A 19,889-nucleotide genomic window follows, 5' to 3' on the forward strand; every position below is an offset into this window, starting at 1 on the left:
CTAGGACTACAGGGGTGTACCACCATTGCCTGGCTAATTTTTTTAAAAAAATTTTGTAGAGACAGGGTCTCACCATATTGCCCAGGCTGACCTCAAACTCCTGGCCTCAAGCGATCCTCCTGCCTTGGCCTCCCAAAGTGCTGAGATTACAGGCATGGGCCACCATCTTGGCCCCAGATTCTTTTTCTTTTGGTGAAGAAACTGAGGCTCAAGGTAGTTAATTAACATACACAAGATTACCTTGAGTAAATAAATCCTTATGCCAAGATTTCCGAGTAGCACGATGCTTTGGGGATGAAAATTTGAGTTTCCTATTTTACAACTTGTTTAGAACCCAGGGTCTTTAGTCTCGAGGCCCTGCGGACACAGATTACTTTTCTTGGCTGGGTGGTACCGGCTAGCTCATTGTTTTCATCCGTACCTATCATAGATTGAGCTCTTCAGCCTGGGTGGTTTTATTTCCAATCCACCCACTTGCTCTGGGGCAAGAGTGAAGGAGGCAGTATTGTACTGAATGTGACGTTAGTTATCCACACTGTGAAACTACCTCCTTTGAAAGCCCAGGGAGAGGATGGATTACGATGCTGGCACACCTGCACTAGATGACATCACCAGGTAATTATGCCCCGCCCTACCTGGAGATAGTACTTTGAAAAGAACTTGCTTTACAGATCATTTGGTCTGGTGATCCAGCCTTCTCTCCTTTAAGGATAGCTTGGGTCCTTTTTCTTAATAAACCAATTATTTTGAAAGCTTATAGCACCATAACATTCTGCATTTACTAATAATTAATTTATCCACTTGTTTTTGCCAATCAAGGACATATGTATAAACATATAATGAAACAAAAACAGTGAACAAATAGTAAATAGTGATCGAAATTGGGCTGGGCTTGGTGGCTCAAGCCTGGAATCCTAGAACTTTGGGAAGCTGAGGTGGGAGGATTGCTTGAGCCCAGGAGTTCCAGACCAGCCTGGGCAACATGGTGAGACCTTGTCTCTACAAATAATAATAAGAAAAATAGCTAGCCGTGGTGATGCACGCCTGTGGTCCCAGCTACTTGGGGGCTGATTGCTTGAGTGTAGACAGTTAAGGCTTCAGCGAGCCGAGATCGCGCCACTGCACTCCAGCCTGAGTGACAGAGAGAGACCCCCATCTCAAAAAAAAAAAAGAAATATTGGCTATTTTAGTAAGTGTGTATGGCCTTTTGGTGGTAAATGACTGATTTCCATTTTTAAATACTAAAAATAGCTTATAAAATCTTCATTACAGTCTTCATGGATGTTCAGGGGTTCACTGATCCAATCCTCTTATTTTATCAATGAGGAGAATAAGGAAGGAAGGTCCTGGAGAGGCCAAACCACACAGCAGTCACACAGCTGCATCGTGGTGCTAACTGGCTTCCAGCCCAGCCTTGCGATCTCGCCACGTTCTGGGGACTTCTGTTCCCATCCCCTTGCCTGTCCTTGGCCAGCAGGAAGTTCCCAGGTTAATAATACACATCATTTATTGAGCATCTACTACTTTCCAGGAGCTGTCAGGTTGTTCTGTTATCCCTCTTCCAGATAATGGCTCAGAGAGGTCAGCTCAGAGTTAGTGCAGGGCCCTGCTGTAAAGGTGAGCAAGGGCAGGAGATGAGAAAGATGACAATGGCCTCCTCTTTCACTGTTTCCCTGCGCCGGGCTTTGGCTGGCAGCCCAGGGTCTCTGAGGCCAGAAGTCACTCTGGAGACTCAGCAGCCTCAGACGTTTTACTTGGTGCACCAGAGGCTGACTGATCAGATTGGATGGCTAGGGGCCTGGGCTTCATGGAGTGACTGTTTCAAAACTTGTTCACACCGACACTGATCACAAGACACTCATTAACAAACCCCAGTGCCAATCTGTTCATGTATTGGTAAATACACTGCTCCATTCACCAAAATGCTGTGTCTGCTAGCCAGGCCACTCCCCAAACCCAAAATAGTTACAAGAAACAAATTTGGTGAGTACAAAGTCAGATCAAAGCAAGTGAGATCAGAGTTCTCATGGGTTGCTCACACAGGATTTGAGAAGGCAGTGTCTCTCTTTTGTGGACAGAGCTGTGACACAGACTCCTTCCTGTTCTCAGCCTTTCCTTTTTTTTTTTTTTTTTTTTAAAAAAAAAACAGCTTTATTGAACTGTAATTCACATACCATACACTTCACCCGTTTAAAGTATACAATTCAAGGCTGGGTGTGGTGGCTCACACCTGTAACGCTAGCACTTTGGGAGGCCAAGACAAGAGGATCACTTGAGGCCAGAAGTTTGAGACCACCCTGGACAACATAGGGAGACCCCATTTCTACGAAATAAAAAAACTAGCCAGGTGTAGTGCCATGTACCTGTAGTTACAGCTACTTGGGCAGCTAAGGAAAAAGGATTGCTTGAGGCCAGGAGTTTGAGGCTGCAGAGAACCATGATTGTGCCACTGCACTCCAGCCTGGGCAACGGAGTGAGAGTGAGACCCTGACCTTAAAAATAAAATAAAATAAAATAGATCGAGTACCTCGAAACTCTGAACAGGACATAGGAGTTCCTGGTGTGTAGGAACCGGTGACCTGATCACCCTGCTGTGTTCCTCCGGGGGAGGCCCCACTGCCGCATGAGTTAGAACTGAACCACTAGCCAGGTATGCTTCGTCTTGCGAGTTTGACTCTGGTTGAGTAGCAGAGGGTATAGCGGAAGCAGAGGGCCAGTCAGCGCTCACGTCCTGCGATGGGCTTCCGAGTGCTCCTGGAGGAGGCTGACGGCGCCTGCCTTTGTGCCCCTCTGAACCTCATACCTCTGCCAGAGCCCCTGGCGCAGGTGACACCCTTTTGTTTACATGTCTGCCTCCTTTGAGGACCAACCTCTCTTTCATCTTTAAGGGGTACAGTGCAGACACTCAGTGCTTATAGAATGGAGGAAGATACTGTTCTGGGCTTAGCTCCTCCAAGCATTTGTTCATTTAAATAATTAGGATGTGCAGGGAACACGGGAGGGAGCTGTTCCCTCTGCCTGGGGACATCATAGAAGGCCTCGGAGAGAACTATTTGAGAAGAGCTTTGAAGGATGAGCAGGAGTTTGCCACGTAAGGAAGAAATGAATGGGCCTTCTAATCAGGAAATCGCATTTGTAAAAGCATGGAGAAGGGAAACAGCATGACGATTTTGGCAAAGACAGGGGTTTGGTGTGGGTGGAGCAAAGGTGTATGGCAGGGAGTGGTGTGAGGTGAGGCTGGAAAAGGTAGGTCAGACTCCGTGTGCTGGGTGAGGCTCTGTTCTGAAGCCTTCTGGGAAGCTTCAGAGGCTTTTGTTTGTTTGTTTTGTTTTGTTTTTTTCTTTTTTTCTTTTTTTTTTTTTTTTTTTTTGAGACGGAGTCTCGCTCTGTCGCCCAGGCTGGAGTGCAGTGGTGGGATCTCGGCTCACTGCAACCTCCACCTTCCGAGTTCACGCCATTCTCCTGCCTCAGCCTCCTGAGTAGCTGGGACTACAGGCACCCACCACTGCGCCCAGCTAATTTTTTGTATTTTTAGTAGAGACAGGGTTTCACCGTGGTCTTGATCTCCTGACCTCGTGATCTGCCCGCCTCGGCCTCCCAAAGTGCTGGGATTACAGGCGTGAGCCACTGTGCCCGGCAGCTTCGGAGGTTTTAAGCAGCAGAGTGACTTGGTCAGATCTGAGCTTTAGAACAACAGTTCTAGAAGCGGTGAGGACTCCATGTGGGGGAGAAGCTGAGATCCAGTTGGAGGCTCTGCTGCAGCCCAGTGAGGGCCCGGCAGGGCCAGTGGATATTCCTGTGTCACCCACATCCTTGCACGATGCCCTCCCCTCTCCCAAGGGTTACTTGCTGCGTGTCCTTGGGGAGTCATTTTACCTCTCTGAGCTTCAATGTCCTCACCCTTAAAATGAGAGGGTTCCAACAGATATTTTCTCCAGCACTTCTGACTTTGGAAGTTTCAAAACCACCATTGGCCATAGACATGCTCTGGTGCTTGGAGTGACCAGTGCCCCTCCCTGGGCCTTAGTCACTGCTGGACAATGGAGTGAGTGGGCAGAGGGCAGGGCTGGTGTGCTGGAGTCCCACGTCCCTGCCAGATACAAAGTCTCCAAAACTCAGAGGGACACAAATCCTTGGGGGATGGGGTGGTTCTCATCCCAGGCCCAGGGAGGAAGAGGGTGCCCTCTGGCCCCTCAGAGACCCCCACCTACAGCCTGAGAGTGGGTGAAGCATGGTTTGAGGGCTAGTCTAATGCTGCGGAAGGGCCTGGGCTTAGCGCAGGTAGCTCCTCTTCCCGCACTCCCAGCCTCTCTGCCTGGGGCTGCCTGCGGCATCTGATGATCCCTTTGCTCAGGCAAGAAAGGCCCTGAGGGTGAGGCAGGAGCGGCCAGCCAGTGCCTCCCTCGCCCTTCCTCTCCCTGCCCAGTCCCCCCATGGCCTCTGGCCTCCGGGCTGAACACAACAGGCTTCTCTGGTGGCATGCCCTCCCCCACTGCCCTCCCTCCTGGGATCTGTATCTCCTAGGGAGGGGGCAGAAAGAAGCCTTTGGAGGAGACAGCTGAGTCTTATAAACCGAACTTGAGGATTTTCCCCCAAAGTAGCATAATGTCCCCATTCTTTCCTTCCTTGAAGCCTTAACCCGCCACCCACCTACCCAGCCCACATTCCCTCTCCCACCCATTCCAATCCCCCACTTCTCTTTCTGTGAGTGACGGCTGCTTCCCAAGGCCCACATTCCTGGCATTGACCAGGCCAGTGTGCCCCGTTAGCGCCACACTGCTGCAGGGCGGGGAGAGACAGGTTCTCCTGTGTCTTTCTGCATCCAGCATTGGGGCAGTGTTCCCCAGAGGCTGCGCCCACCCCACCAGCCACACCTGGGACCTCGGGCACTCCTGTTGAGGAGTTGTCCCCTGCCCCCTCCTCTCCCCGCCTGCGCTTCCTCCCTCCTACAGATCTCTTGCAGAACTTGTGCCACTTCTTCTTATCTGGGTGTCCCCTCAGCGCTCCTAAGGGCAGCCCAGATTTTGCTATCTGGTGGGCATGGCAGGGAGGCCAGGGCAGGCTGCTCGTAGGGAGTCATCAGGCCCCACCTCCCACAACCTGGACAGAAGCCCTGGGGGAGGGGAGGACATGGGGTGATCCGAGGCCCACTGTCAGGATGATTGGCACAAAGTCCCCATGCTTCCCCTCTCCTCTCAAATTTCCAGCCCTGCCACCCACTCAGAGTGCTGGCTCCTGCCTTCCCCCTTTCTGGGGAAGGGAGCCCTCTGCTCGGGGCCTCCAAGCCCAGTCCTGCAGAGGAGAGAGGGGTTCCAACCCGACTGGCACTGCCCCAACTGGCACTGCCCCGAGGCTGTCCCAGGAGCGGCTTGCTCAGAATGAGTCTAGGAGGCCTCAGAGAGCTGTGGGAGACCGAGATGCTGGGAAGCCCAGATGGGCCCCAGCTCACTCCTGCAGTGCCTCCCAGCTGCTTCCCAAGGGGAGCCAGAAGCATGGACTGGGTAGATAAGGTTTCACCGGTAGACAGCTGTGGTGCTTTCCTCTCCTCAGGATCAGGGACGGGGAGGAGAGGAGAGCAAGTCTTTCCTGAAACCCCAGCCGGCTCCTCCTAGCTCCCTGTCCTCTCGGCTGTTCTGTCACGACCATTGCCCCCCTTGCCTGGGGAATGAAAACCAGCCACCTTCCTGCATGGGAGGTCCGGGGAGAGTATGTGTGTGTGTGTGCATGGCCAGAGCAGACCTTGTCTCCAAGGCCAGGCCATGGGGTGAACATCAGCACCAGGTTCCTGAAACAAGTGCTGGGTGCTGGGCTGGGAATGGGATAGAGTGGGCCGGACCCGCACAGTGAGAGGAGCACCAGCCCCTTTCTGCCCAGCCTCCTGGAGCTGAGGAGCTGGGGCAGGCACGGGGTGCTCACGCTCCCGGAGCTGAGGAGCTGGGATGGGCATGGGGTGCTCATCCTCCTGGAGCTGAGGAGCTGGAGCGGGCATGGGGTGCTCACGCTCCTGGAGCTGAGGAGCTGGGACGGGCATGGGGTGCTCAACCTCCTGGAGCTGAGGAGCTGGGGCGGGCATGGGGTGCTCATCCTCCTGGAGCTGAGGAGCTGGGGCGGGCATGGGGTGCTCACCCTCCCGGAGCTGAGGAGCTGGGGCGGGCATGGGGTGCTCATCCTCCTGGAGCTGAGGAGCTGGGACGGGCATGGGGTGCTCATCCTCCTGGAGCTGAGGAGCTGGAGCGGGCATGGGGTGCTCATCCTCCTGGAGCTGAGGCAGGCATGGGATGCTCATCCTCCTGGAGCTGAGGAGCTGGGACGGGCATGGGGTGCTCACGCTCCCGGAGCTGAGGAGCTGGGGCGGGCACGGGGTGCTCACGCTTCCGGAGCTGAGGAGCTGGGGCGGGCATGGGGTGCTCACCCTCCCGGAGCTGAGGAGCTGGGACGGGCATGGGGTGCTCATCCTCCTGGAGCTGAGGAGCTGGGACGGGCATGGGGTGCTCATCCTCCTGGAGCTGAGGAGCTGGAGCGGGCATGGGGTGCTCAAGCTCCCGGAGCTGAGGAGCTGGGACGGGCATGGGGTGCTCACGCTTCTGGAGCTGAGGAGCTGGGGCGGGCATGGGGTGCTCACGCTCCTGGAGCTGAGGAGCTGGGACGGGCATGGGGTGCTCATCCTCCTGGAGCTGAGGAGCTGGGGCGGGCATGGGGTGCTCATCCTCCCGGAGCTGAGGAGCTGGGACGGGCACGGGGTGCTCAACCTCCCGGAGCTGAGGAGCTGGGGCGGGCACGGGGTGCTCACCCTCCCGGAGCTGAGGAGCTGGGGCGGGCACGGGGTGCTCACCCTCCCGCAGCTGAGGAGCTGGGGCGGACATGGGGTGCTCATGCTCCCGGAGCTGAGGAGCTGGGACGGGCATGGGGTGCTCAACCTCCCGGAGCTGAGGAGCTGGGACGGGCACGGGGTGCTCACCCTCCCGGAGCTGAGGAGCTGGGACGGGCACGGGGTGCTCAACCTCCCGGAGCTGAGGAGCTGGGACGGGCACGGGGTGCTCACCCTCCCGGAGCTGAGGAGCTGGGGCGGGCACGGGGTGCTCACCCTCCCGGAGCTGAGGAGCTGGGGCGGGCACGGGGTGCTCACCCTCCCGGAGCTGAGGAGCTGGGCGGGCACGGGGTGCTCACCCTCCCGGAGCTGAGGAGCTGGGATGGGCATGGGGTGCTCACCCACCTGGAGCTGAGGAGCTGGGCGGGCATGGGGTGCTCACGCTCCTGGAGCTGAGGAGCTGGGATGGGCATGGGGTGCTCACGCTCCTGGAGCTGAGGAGCTGGGATAGGCATGGGGTGCTCACCCTCCTGGAGCTGAGGAGCTGGGCGGGCATGGGGTGCTCACGCTCCTGGAGCTGAGGAGCTGGGATGGGCATGGGGTGCTCACGCTCCTGGAGCTGAGGAGCTGGGATGGGCATGGGGTGCTCACCCTCACTCACCACTTGCGCCTCCGCCCTGCAGTTCCGGGGCCGTGCCAACCTGCATGTGTTTGAGGACTGGTGTGGCAGCTCTATCCAGCAGCTCAGGAGGAACCTGCATTTCCCACTGTACCCCCACGTGAGTGCCTGAGGGCTGCCTTGCCCACCTCCCTCCACACCTACCTCCTCTGCCCACTTCTGTCTCTCATCTTTCCTTGCTTCTTTTCTGGTCCATATTTTCTCCTTTATCTCTTGAGCTCTCTTTTTGTCTGCCCATAATAGTTCCTTTGTTTCCTTCCTAGGGATTCTTTCAATTTCATCCCCTGCATCATTTCAGTTTCAGGCTCTCTGGCTCACAATATAGTGTACCCAGGGCCACCACGTACAGTTGTGCTGGTTGTGCTCTGTACAAGGTCTCCTGGACAAAGAGGCAAATGGGAGCTGAAATTGAGCCTGCACTCCACTCACCAAGCCACAGCCCTGGTTCCTCCTGTCATAGTCCCCTTCTGATCTTCCCCCCAATCCTGGGTGGACCAATTTCCTCTTCCCTCTTCTGGGTAACTGTTTCCTTCCCCTTTCTTGGCATAGATTCGCACAACCCTGAGGAAGCTTGCTGTGTCCCCCAAATGGACCAACTATGGCCTCCGCATCTTTGGCTACCTGCACCCCTTTACTGATGGTGAGGCCAGCCCCAAAACCCCATCCTTCTTCCTGCTCTAGAGTTCTGCATGGGATGCAAAGAACATAAGGTTACAGGTAGACTGGACTAACTTCCTGTTAGTCCACCCTCAGAAAGAGAGGGGAAATTGAGTCACATTGCGGTCTTGTCCAACTCCCACAGGCTGCTGCTTCGCTCCCTGGTTTGCAGCCTGGAACCAGCTCATCTCTTTATATAAGTCTTTCCCATCTTCACACTGTCTCCCAGGATGTAGAAACCCCCACTTTACAGAGAGGGAAGCCACAGCATCAAGCCCCGAAGGGAATTTAATTGCTAAGACACTCACAAAAGCCTCCGGCTTTTTATGTTAATGCCCTCCTTGCCCTCATCTGGAAACTCTCCCCGCTGCCCAGGGAAAATCCAGTTTGCCATTGCTGCAGATGACAACGCGGAGTTCTGGCTGAGTCTCGATGACCAGGTCTCAGGCCTCCAGCTGCTGGCCAGTGTGGGCAAGGTAGGGCCAGCTCAGCCCCGGGCCCTCCCATCTGTTCCTGGAGCCTGTTCATTGAGTCCGCCAGCAGCTGCTCATTACTGTTAGCATCTCTGGTGTGACAGCGGGGAAGAAGGGGTGGAAAAGAAGTCTCCTCCCTCACCCCTACCCCCCTACAAAGGGATAAACTGAGGATGAGGAGGAGTGAGGAGTGGGGAGGTGAGAGGAGTGGGGAGGAATGAAGAGTGGAGACATGAGAGAATGGGGAGGAGCGAGGAGTGGGGAGGTGAGAGGAATGGGGAGGAGTGAAGAGTGGGGAGGTGAGAGGAGTGGGGAGGTGAGAGGAATGGGGAGGAGTGAGGAGTGGGGAGGTGAGAGGAGTGGGGAGGTGAAAGGAATGGGGAGGAGTGAGAATTGAGGTGAGAGGAATGTGGAGGAGTGAAGTGAGGAGGTGAGAGGAATGGGGAGGAGCGAGGAGTGGGGAGGTGAGAGGAATGGGGAGGAGTGAAGAGTGGGGAGGAGCGAGGAGTGGGGAGGTGAGAGGAATGGGGAGGAGTGAAGTGAGGAGGTGAGAGGAATGGGGAGGAGTGGAGTGGGGAGGTTAGAGGAATGAGGAGGAGTGAGAATTGAGGAGGTGAGAGGAATGTGGAGGAGTGAAGTGAGGAGGTGAGAGGAATGGGGAGGAGTGAGAAGTGAGGAGGTGAGAGGAATGGGGAGGAGTGAGAAGTGGGGAGGTGAGAGGAGTGGGGAGGAGTGAAGAGTGGGGAGGTTAGAGGAATGGGGAGGAGTGAGAAGTGAGGAGGTGAGAGGAATGTGGAGGAGTGGGGAGGTGAGAGGAATGGGGAGGAGTGAGAAGTGGGGAGGTGAGAGGAATGGGGAGGAGTGAAGAGTGAGGAGGTGAGAGGAATGGGGAGGAGCGAGGAGTGAGGAGGTGAGAGGAATGGGGAGGAGTGAGAAGTGAGGAGGTGAGAGGAATGTGGAGGAGTGAAGTGAGGTGAGAGGAATGTAGAGGAGTGAAGTGAGGAGGTGAGAGGAATGGAGAGGAGTGAGGAGTGAGGAGTGGGGAGGAGTTGGGAGTTAGGGTGGGGAGTTGTGGGAAAGTGGGGAGTGAGAAGGAGGGAAAAGTGGGAAGGAGTGGGGAGGAGGGAAGAGGGGGGAGTGAGAAAGAGGGAGGAGTGGGAAGGAGTGGGGAGGAGGGAAGAGTGGGGAGGAGGGAAGAGGGGGGAGTGAGAAAGAGGGAGGAGTGAGAAGTGGGGAGGGGGGTGTAGGGAGGAGGGAGGAGGAGAGGGGTGTAGGGAGGGGGGGAGGGGGGGAGGGAGGAGTGAGAAGTGGGGAGGGGGTGTAGGGAGGAGGGAGGAGGAGGGGTGTGGGGGGGGAGGGGGGGAGGGAGGAGTGAGAAGTGGGGAGGGGGTGTAGGGAGGAGGGAGGAGGAGGGGGGTGTAGTGAGGAGGGAGGAGGAGAGGGGTGTAGGGAGGAGGGAGGAGGAGGGGGATGTAGGGAGGAGGGGGAGTGAGAAAGGGAGGAGTGAGAAGTGGGGAGGGGGGTGTAGGGAGGAGGGAGGAGGAGGGGGGTGTAGGGAGGAGGGGGAGTGAGAAAGAGGGAGGAGTGAGAAGTGGGGAGGGGGGTGTAGGGAGGAGGGAGGAGGAGGGGGGTGTAGGGAGGAGGGGGAGTGAGAAAGAGGGAGGAGTGAGAAGTGGGGAGGGGGGTGTAGGGAGGAGGGAGGAGGAGGGTGTAGGGAGGAGGGGGAGTGAGAAAGAGGGAGGAGTGAGAAGTGGGGAGGGGGAGGAGGGAGGAGGAGGGGTGTAGGGAGGAGGGGGAGTGGGGGGGAAGGGAGGAGGAGGAGTGGAAAAAGGGAGGAGCGGGGAGCGAGTCTGAGGCTGGGGAAGGGCCTCCGCGATTCGGCTGGGGGACACCCAGCGCAGCATCTTTGGGGCCCTCTGGCCTTGGCCGGGTGCTGACTCGCACTGCAGGCCGTCCGGGTGCCCCGGGCTCCTGGCGAGGCGGGCTGCCTCCTTCACTCTCTTCTGTGTTCTCTCCTTCCACTGTCGTCTTCATTCCTCCTGCCTTCCTCCCTTTTTCTCTCACTGCTCTGCTTTGTTCTCATTCCTGGTCTCTCCACTCACCGCCTCGCGCTTCCTGTTTTTTCTGTTCCTCCCCCTTCCCTCCTCTTCTCTCTCCCACGCCTCTAGACTGGGAAGGAGTGGACCGCCCCGGGAGAGTTCGGGAAATTTCGGAGCCAGATTTCCAAGCCAGTGAGGTGAGTAAGGGTCACGACAGACGTGAGCACCTCAGTGCTGAGGCCGGGTCTCGGCGGCCTACTCCAGGGGCCCCGCGTGTCCGGCACCCACGCATTCTAGGCAGCCCGGTCTTTGGCTCAGAAACCACGGGCCCGTCCGTGCTCATTTCACAGATGGGGAAACTGAGGCCCCGGAGGCTGTGACTTATTCCTGCAGCTATTTAGTGACACCCGGGACTGGAAAATAGGTCTCCTTCCTCGCAGTCCTTGCCCTCCCCCGTTTCTCCACACCCACAACGGCCTGGACCCCGGACCTGGGCTGCAGGGAGCTCCTCGCCGAGGTCCCCCTTGGGCGTCCGGGGCGAGGAATCCGTTTCCCTTGCGGGGAGGGAGCGTAGCGCGGCCTCGGAGCGCCCCCTGGTGGCCACGCGCGCTGGCGCAGGCGGGAAGAGCGCGCGTTGCTGGATGTTGCTGATGCTGGAAGGACGCGGTGTGGGGGTGAGGAGAGGTGGGGTACAGACACAGCTAGGTGGAAGGAATACGTTCTAATGCTCGACAGCATAATACGGTGGCTATAGTAACAACAACGACAGCACAATACGGTGGCTATAGTAACAACAACGGATGGTGTATTTTCAAACAACTAGAGAAAAGGATTTGGAATATTCCCAAAACATAGAATGCCAAGTGCTCGAGGTGGGAGATGGGATCCTAAATCCCCTAGCTTGATCCTTACTCATCCTATGCGTGCAACAGAAGACCGTGTGCACCCCATAAATATGCACAAGGATTACGTATCAATAAAAATAAATTTAAACATTTTAAGGAGACAATCTTGCTTGCAAAGAGCACTTGCGTGCCAGCTGCTGTGGTGGGCGCTCCGTGTGGAGCTCCGCAGAGCAGCTAGTGCATGGACCCTGGGGCAAGTCTGCCGGTGGAATCCCACCTCCATCCCTCATCTGGCAAACTACCCAAGCCTTCCGTGCCTCTGTGTTCTCCTCTACGAACAAGGATTACATGAGGTCACATATAGAAAGCATTTAGAACAGTGTCTGCCACAGTCTCTGAGCTCTAACGGCTTCTGTTACCGTTCTTTGGGTTCTTCCGATCATCCTGTGGAGTAGGTACTCTGATTATGCCCATCTCACCAAGAGAAAACAAGTCACACTGTTAGCAAGTGATAGAGTGGGGGCTCGAACCTAGGCAGTTGACTCCTGGCGTTCTAAGAGCAAAGAGAAGGGATGAGGGAGTATAAGGTGCTGGAAGGGGGTGAGACAGAGTCACGACCCCAGGGCCCATGGAGACGGCGCTCTGCTTCCCTGCCGTCTCTCCCGCCAGCCTGTCAGCCTCCCACAGGTACTACTTCGAGGTGCTGCACAAGCAGAATGAGGAGGGCACCGACCACGTGGAAGTTGCGGTGAGTTTCCTGCTGCTCCCGCCTCTCCCAGCTCAGTTCCTGGCACTCATCTCCCCTTGTCCCTTGACCCCTGTTGGAAATCCAGCTACCTCCCACCTTCTGCATCTACCCTCTCTCTCCTCTTCCAGTGGCGACGGAACGACCCCGGAGCCAAGTTCACCATCATTGACTCCCTCTCCCTGTCCCTCTTCACAAGTGAGTAGGCTCTGGCCCTGCCCTGGAGATGGAGGCCAGGTGGGGCCAGCCCACCCCGGGGGGTTTGGCAGGGGAGGAGGGCAGAAAGCTCGAGATGCTTGGGACACAGGTATGAAGGGGTCCAGAACAAGAGTGGGACCTTATGACCAGGAGTCCTTAACTCCCCAGGGTCAGTGACCCCTTTGAGAACCTGCTAGAAGCTCTCTGAGCCCTTGCCTGAGAAAAATGTCTTTGTCTACCCATCCACACACAACATTTTGAATACAACTTCAAGGGAGTCCAGAGACTGTGAGGCTTACACCAGATTTAAAAACTCTGAGGCTGGGTGTGGTGGCTCATACCTGTAATCCCAGCACTTTGGGAGGCCGAGGTAGGAGGATCGCTTGAGCCCAGGAGTTCGAGACCAGCCCAGGCCACATAGCAAGACCTCATCTCTACAAAAAATTAAAAAATTAACTGGGTGTGCTGGCGCATGCCTGTAGTCACAGCTACTGGGAAGGATTGCTTGAGCCCAGGAGTTTGAAGCTGAAGCTGCTGTGAGCTGTGATTGGATCACGGCACTCCAGCCTGGGCAACAGAGCAAGACCCTGCCTCAAAAGCAAAACAAAACAAGACAAAAAACCCTCTGAGCGAGTCCAATCCCCTATTTTCCAGATAAGGTAACCATGATTCTTGCAAAGCCATGGCCAGGGCAGAGGAAACCTTTTCACCTGCCTTCAGCGTACAGGAAGTGACCTCTTTCTTCAATGGCATTTTCCATTTCATATCATTTCCTCAGTGAGACTCCCATCCACAGGCCCCACTGAAAAACATGCCATCCATAGGTCTCCATGGCAGGTGTAGACAGATGCATGAACCCGAGAGACAGAGAGCAAGGAGATCACCTGGCTCCAAACTCAGCTTGGCCACCCATCCGTTGTATGATGTTGCGCAAATGACTTAGATTCTCTATGCCAAAGTTCCTCATCTGTAAACTAGGAATGATAGTAATACAGAAGGCATGTGGTGCTTTTGGAGATCAGTTGGGTTAATATTTGGGATATTCTTAGAGCAGGGCCTGGCTTATTATTAAGTGCCCTGTAAGTGTTCAATAAATTAGGCATACATAATGCCAAATTTCTAGCAGTCCGCAGTAACACATTTTGAGAAAGAGGTGTCTTTTTCCAAGTACGCAACACAGTCGTGTGGGTCAGCCGTGGGGCTGGCAGAGGGGGCCGAAGGCAGATGGATCGTAAAGTCACCGCTGTGGTGGGGGCCAGAGGGAGTGCGGCTGCGCACATCCTACACCGTCGCCGCTGGAGTCAGGAGCCCCGTCTGCGTCTCTTCCCTCCCCTTCAAGGGCAGTGGGCTGCTGCGCTCCAGGCCACACAGCCTCCTGCTGTTCTTTCCTCCCTGTGCCCAGATGAGACGTTCCTACAGATGGATGAGGTGGGCCACATCCCACAGACAGCAGCCAGCCACGTGGGCTCCTCCAACGCTCTTCCCAGGGATGAGCAGCCGCCCGCTGACATGCTTCGGCCTGACCCCCGGGACACCCTCTATCGAGGTAAGGCCTCGGCCAGCGCTTGGCATCCTTTCTGGGGACACTGCACTGCCAGGTCCACTGCTGATGGTGGAGAAGGCTTGAGAGACCTGTCAAGTATCCCAGACACCGCAGAACCTTTTATCTTCCTTATAACATAGAACATGCATACAGAAAAGAGAGTATGTAAATAAGTATAAAAATATTTACATGTAATTTTACAATTCTGCATATCATTACAGAGCGAACGTTTGTGGAACCACCACCCACGACAAGAAATAGAGTTAGAACCCGGAAGTCCCCCACACATGCCTTCCCAATCTCACACGTCCCTGACTCTTACTGCATTCCAACTCTTGTCATCCAACGAGAGAAATATGTTGGCACCACAGCGTTAGAGTCTTAATGCATTATTCCTCTTGGGAGTGTTTACATTTTAAAAGATGACAAAGATGGCCAGGCATGGTGGCTCATTCCCATCATCCTGGCACTTTAGGATGCTGAGGCGGGAGGATCGCTTGAGCCCAGGAAGTTGAGGCTGCAGTGAGCTGTGATTGAACCACTGCTCTCCGGCCTGGGCGACAGAGTGAGATCCTGTCTCAAAAAAAAAAAAGACAAAAAAGACAAAGTTTCTTTACTCCTCACCCCTCTCAAAAAAATGACAACTGACGCTAAGGGGATGTTCAGCCCATGGTAGGAAATCCAGTTATCGGTGCTGCACGAGGGAGGAGCCTTTCTGGCCTCTTAGAAGTTTCTAGACCTTATTGAGGCTATCTCTGCACAGTGACTCTAAAATCAAACGGTACCTTGTACCTGGGGCTGTGTGCTGAGTCCTCTGCTGCCAGGGTGCTCCTCAAATGGCCCTGCTCCAGTTGCGTGGGGCAGCCTCCGGCTGGCAGCCTCAGCCACAGACATCGGCAGAACACAGCTGCCACCTGTGAATACAGAAAGGGCCCTACTCAGAGCAGAGGACTTCAGCCGCAGTTTCAGGACCCACCCTCACCCTCACTCCTCCTCCTCCACTGTCCTCAGTGCCTCTGATCCCCAAGTCGCATCTCCGCCACGTCCTGCCTGACTGTCCCTACAAACCCAGCTACCTGGTGGATGGACTCCCTCTGCAGCGCTACCAGGGACTCCGGTTTGTAAGTCTTGGGCCTGGGTCATGGAGAGCAGGGCTGGCAGAGGGATTGCTGCCTGTGACTGGGATGGGAGGTGGTGAGGCTGACTTTCCCATCTTCCCGACATCCCATCCCAGCAGACAGGACGGCCTCACAGTTCCCTGGGCTGGGAAGAACTACACTCCCAGTTGGACCGCCCTGAATAGACTGTCCAGCAGAGCCTGCACATGGGTGCTCTGCCTCCGGGCCCCCGCACACACACCAACTCAGCCCCCGTGATGATATCAGGAGGCCTGGCTGAGGCTTCTTAAGCTCCCTGCTCCAAGGGCCACACAACCCTACCCTGCCTGGTCAGTCAGTCCCGCCAGCTAGTGAGCCAGCAGGACTTACTAAACCCAGAGACCAGGCACGGGGGGAAAAAGAACTATGGAGGGAAAGTTAGCTTTAAAGAACCCAGAACCCACTTGGAAGCCAGACAGGCAGCGTGGCCACTCTCCTGTCCATCCAGATCTAGAGGTGATTGTAAGGAAGAGCTGGAGGGCAGAACAAAGAGGTCAGGAGGTATCACCAGGTCAGAGAATGGCTGGGGTGTAATTGAGAAGTTCTCGGTGGTGGTGACCACAAGCTATGTTTAAGGGGGGCAAAGGAAGCAGTGAAGTAAATAGGAAGAGGGGTTGTTCTCAGGCTGTGGGAGGTTGCAGGTAAAGGTTCAGAGGTTTCAGGAGAGGATCGGGTGGCAGAGGGAGGAAGGAATGGTTTTGGCTGAAGCTGAGGGACGGGAGCTGGTTCAGGAGGGGAGAGGTGGACCAGGGGCTTGACTCAGGGTTGCATTTGGTCCATAGGGCCCGGGATCGCTGGCATAACAAGGGGAGTGAGAGCCCCATCTGCATCACCACGTTTCATTCAGCGCTCAGAGCAACCCTTCTCTCCCTGCCAAGGGCGGGTCCCTAGCAGCCCTATGTGATCCCAGCCAGGGGCAGGCTTAACCCTGGCTGGCTGATTTCTTACCAAGATCTCCCTCTCTTACTCCTGCTGCTGATCTTTCCACTTTCAGGTTCATCTGTCTTTTGTTTACCCCAATGACTATACCCGCCTGAGCCACATGGAGACCCACAATAAATGTTTCTACCAGGAAAACGCCTACTACCAAGACCGGTGAGAGACACTGAGTGGGGCAGGAAGGTGACCTTGCAGGAGGGCTCTGCCGGAGCCAAGAGAGCTGCCCGGACCAGGGTGGCCATGGTGGTGCCCCAGCCCAAAGAGTCTTTGCTCTTGCTCTTCCTGAGTACTACACACACACACACACACACACACACACACACACACACACACACACACACACACACACACACACACACACACACACACACACACACACACACACACACACACACACACACACACACACACACACACACACACACACACACACACACACACACACACACACACTCCCCGCTCACCCAGCCTCCTTCCTTCACTCTAGTCTGGGGTAAAACGTCAGACTCCTGCTGAGACTTCCAGCAGAGCCAGGGCTGAGCCCGCAGGGCGCCGGGTGCCAATGCACACCTCCCTTCCTCCTGCAGGTTCAGCTTTCAGGAGTACATCAAGATTGACCAGCCTGAGAAGCAGGGTCTGGAGCAGCCAGGTACAGAGTGACAGCTGAGGCTTCCAGGTCAGACTGAGAGGGGCGACCATGGTCTGTTTCCAGGGGAAGTTCAGACCATGCCAGCCCCGCCCCTGAGGAGCTCAAGATCCAAATCACATGACTTCTCCCTTCATACCCAAGGGAGCGGAGAGCATGACTCCTGCCTTTTCCATATCCAGGCACATGTGGAAAATGACACTATTTTTAGCAGCATGCTGGGGTCAGCTGGAGGAGAGTGAGAGCCCGGGGGAGGTTACTTGGACTGCTGGAGGGGCTTGCTGTCCCTGGCGCACCATTTAGGAGGTTCTGGTTTAGAGAAGCACTGTCTTCTGGGGTCTTTCTTGGGAGATTAGGGCATGGCTGGGACCATCTGCCGGTGCTATGCACCTGCCGGGCATGTGATGCCGTTTATCTCACTCAGTCTTCACAAACCCATGGGAGATGCAGTGTTATTCCCTTTATGCAGATGAAGAAACTGGGGTTAATTGAGGTTGAGTACCTTGCCCAGGGTCACACACAGTAAGTGATAGAACCTGGATTCAACCCCAGTCTGGAGCCCCATGGTGCGTCACACATATGATCATCCTCTGTCTTGTATGTCTTGTTTGGAAAGGGTTGGAAACTCCTGACATGAGGAATGGTTGTTATTAACAGCAGGTTTTGAGGAAAACCTTCTAGAAGAGTCCCAGTATGGGGAAGTGGCAGAGGAGACCCCTGCCTCCAACGACCAGAATGCCAGGATGCTCGAGGGAAGACAGACACCTGCCTCCACCCTGGAGCAAGATGTCACTGACTACCGCCTCCGAAGCCTGCGGAAACTCCTAGCTCAGCCTCGGGAGGGCCTGCTGGCCCCCTTCTCCAAGTGGAACTCCACAGCATCCTTCCCAGGGAGGACCAGCCACATTCCAGTGCAGCAGCCAGAGAAGAGGAAGCAAAAACCCAGCCCTGAGCCCAGCCAAGATTCACCTCATTCTGACAGGTGGCCTCCTGGGCACCCTGCGAAGAACCTGCCTCCAATTAGGAGGCCCAGGCCCAGGCCCAGGCCCGCTGATGACAGCCCCAGGAAGGCTCTAGAGCAGTCCCAGTGGCTGAGCCAGGTGGAGTCGTACATCGCAGAGCAGAGACGGGGTGACAGGATGCGGCCTCGGGCCCCTGGGAGGGGCTGGCACGGGGAGGAGGAAGTGGTGGCGGCCACAGGCCAGGAAGGACAAGTGGAGGGAGAGGAAGAGGGGGAAGAGGAGGAAGAGGAAGAGGATATGAGTGAGGCGTTCGAGTACGTACCTGTGTTTGACCCGGTAGTAAACTGGGACCAGACCTTCAGTGCCCGGAATCTCGACTTCCAAGCCCTGAGGACTGACTGGATCGATCTGAGCTGTAACACATCTGGCAACCTGCTGCTTCCAGAGCAGGAAGCTCTTGAGGTCACGCGGGTCTTCTTGAAGAAGCTCAACCAGAGGAGCCGGGGGTAAGGTAAAGGGCTCTCCTGGGGCCAGCGACTGGGGCACATGGCAGCCAGCTGGCCTGGAAGGCAGGGGCCTAGGGGCTGGTAGCGGGTTCCCCCTGCTGCAGAAATAGCTGGAACTTTGCCCCCAACTCAGATTCCTGGGAAGAACAAGTGCCCAGGGCCCCTCTCCCTGGAGAGGATCTTGACCAGGCAGGTGTTTGTCTCACCATTAGGCAAGGTTCTGAAATCCCTGGGTGCCTGGCCAAGGATGTGTGTTGAGGACTGGAAGGACGTGGTAGATGAGGTCCCCTCCTCCAAGGAAAGAGCTAGTAAATAGACAAACAGGCAAAACAGAGGCTAAAAAAATACAAATTAAGACCTCGCACGTGGGCTGGAAGGGCTAGGGCATGACGCATGACTGGAGTTCTTTGATTTTTTCATTCATTCATCCATTCATTCAACCAATCAACATTTTTTTACGATAAAATTTATATAACATTAAAATCACCATTTTAGGGTGTACCTTTCAGTGGTTTTAAAAGTATATTTACAGTGTTGTGCAAGCATCACCATTGTCAAATTCCAGAACATTTTCATCATCTTTGAAACAAATTATACTGGCCAGGCGCAGTGGCTCACGCCTCTAATCCCAGCACTTTGGGAGACCGAGGTAGGTGGATCGCTTGAGGTCAGGAGTTTGAGACCAGCTTGACCAACACAGTGAAACCACATCTCTACTAAAAATACAAAAATTAGCTGGGCTTGATGGCACGCACCTGTATCCCCAGCTACTTGGGAGGCTGAAGCAGGAGAATCACTTGAACCCGGGAGGTGGAGGTTGCAGTGAGCTGAGATCGCACCATTGCACTCCAGCCTGGGCGACGGAGCGAGATTCTGTCTCAAAAAAAAAAAAAGAAAAATTAAAAAAAAAAAAGAAACCTTATGTGTTGGTGGTTACTTTCCTTTCTAGCTCTGTGGATTTTCCTATTCTGGACATTTTATACAAATGGAACCATGTAATGTGTGGCCTTTATATTGGGCTTTTTGCAGAATGTTCACTTAGCACAAGTTTCATTCGTGTTGTAGAATCTGTTAAATACTTCATTCCTCAATATTGCTGAGTAATATTCTATTGTGTGGATATACCACATTTTTCCATTCATCCGTTGAAGGACATGTGGGTTGTTTCTACTTTTTGACTATTACAAATAAAATGCTGCAATGAACATTCATGCACAAGCTTTTATGTGAACATACTTTCAGTTGTCTTGGGTATATATCTAGGAGTAGAACTTCGGGTCATATGGTAACTCTGTTTAGCATGTTGAAGAACTGCCACTCTGCTTTTTGAATCAACTGCATCATTTCACATTCCCATCAGCAGTGTATGAAGATTCCAATTTTTCTACATCCTTATCAACACTTGTTACTTTTCATTTCATTGTGTTTTATTTACTTTAATTTTAATTTTAATTTTTTTTTTTGAGTCGGAGTCTCGCTCTGTTGCCCAGGCTGGAGTGCAGTGGCGTGATCTCCGCTCACTGCAAGCTCTGCCTCCCGGGTTCACGCCATTCTCCTGCCTCAGCCTCCCGAGTAGCTGGGACTACAGGCGCCCGCCACCACGCCCGGCTAATTTTTTGTATTTTTAGTAGAGACGGGGTTTCACTGTATTAGCCAGGATGGTCTCGATCTCCTGACCTTGTGATCCATCTG

At 54.9% G+C, this 19,889-nt stretch overlaps 1 protein-coding gene across 8 annotated transcripts in view; it reads left to right on the plus strand.

Annotated features, from left to right (window-relative positions):
• Nucleotides 1-19,889, plus strand: part of B4GALNT3 (beta-1,4-N-acetyl-galactosaminyltransferase 3) — a 104,164-nt gene that overhangs the window by 76,819 nt on the left and 7,456 nt on the right. For 6 of the 8 annotated variants that reach the window (XR_008492797.1, XR_010127745.1, XM_054442614.1 and 3 more), the window contains exons 4-14: nucleotides 7,492-7,587; nucleotides 8,037-8,127; nucleotides 8,520-8,620; nucleotides 10,786-10,853; nucleotides 12,171-12,249; nucleotides 12,378-12,444; nucleotides 13,847-13,990; nucleotides 14,999-15,108; nucleotides 16,139-16,239; nucleotides 16,671-16,732; nucleotides 17,387-18,197. Coding sequence is in view for 6 of the 8 variants with exons in the window: in XM_054442614.1 (XP_054298589.1) it covers nucleotides 7,492-7,587; nucleotides 8,037-8,127; nucleotides 8,520-8,620; nucleotides 10,786-10,853; nucleotides 12,171-12,249; nucleotides 12,378-12,444; nucleotides 13,847-13,990; nucleotides 14,999-15,108; nucleotides 16,139-16,239; nucleotides 16,671-16,732; nucleotides 17,387-18,197 (1,730 nt within the window). In the remaining 2 variants the exon portion in view is untranslated. The remainder of the gene's footprint in view (nucleotides 1-7,491; nucleotides 7,588-8,036; nucleotides 8,128-8,519; nucleotides 8,621-10,785; nucleotides 10,854-12,170; nucleotides 12,250-12,377; nucleotides 12,445-13,846; nucleotides 13,991-14,998; nucleotides 15,109-16,138; nucleotides 16,240-16,670; nucleotides 16,733-17,386; nucleotides 18,198-19,889) is intronic. The other 2 variants (XM_054442618.1, XM_054442615.1) reach the window with 1 other exon arrangement.

The sequence above is a fragment of the Pongo pygmaeus genome, chromosome 10 (genome assembly GCF_028885625.2).
Source record: "Pongo pygmaeus isolate AG05252 chromosome 10, NHGRI_mPonPyg2-v2.0_pri, whole genome shotgun sequence".
Lineage (NCBI taxonomy): Eukaryota > Metazoa > Chordata > Mammalia > Primates > Hominidae > Pongo > Pongo pygmaeus.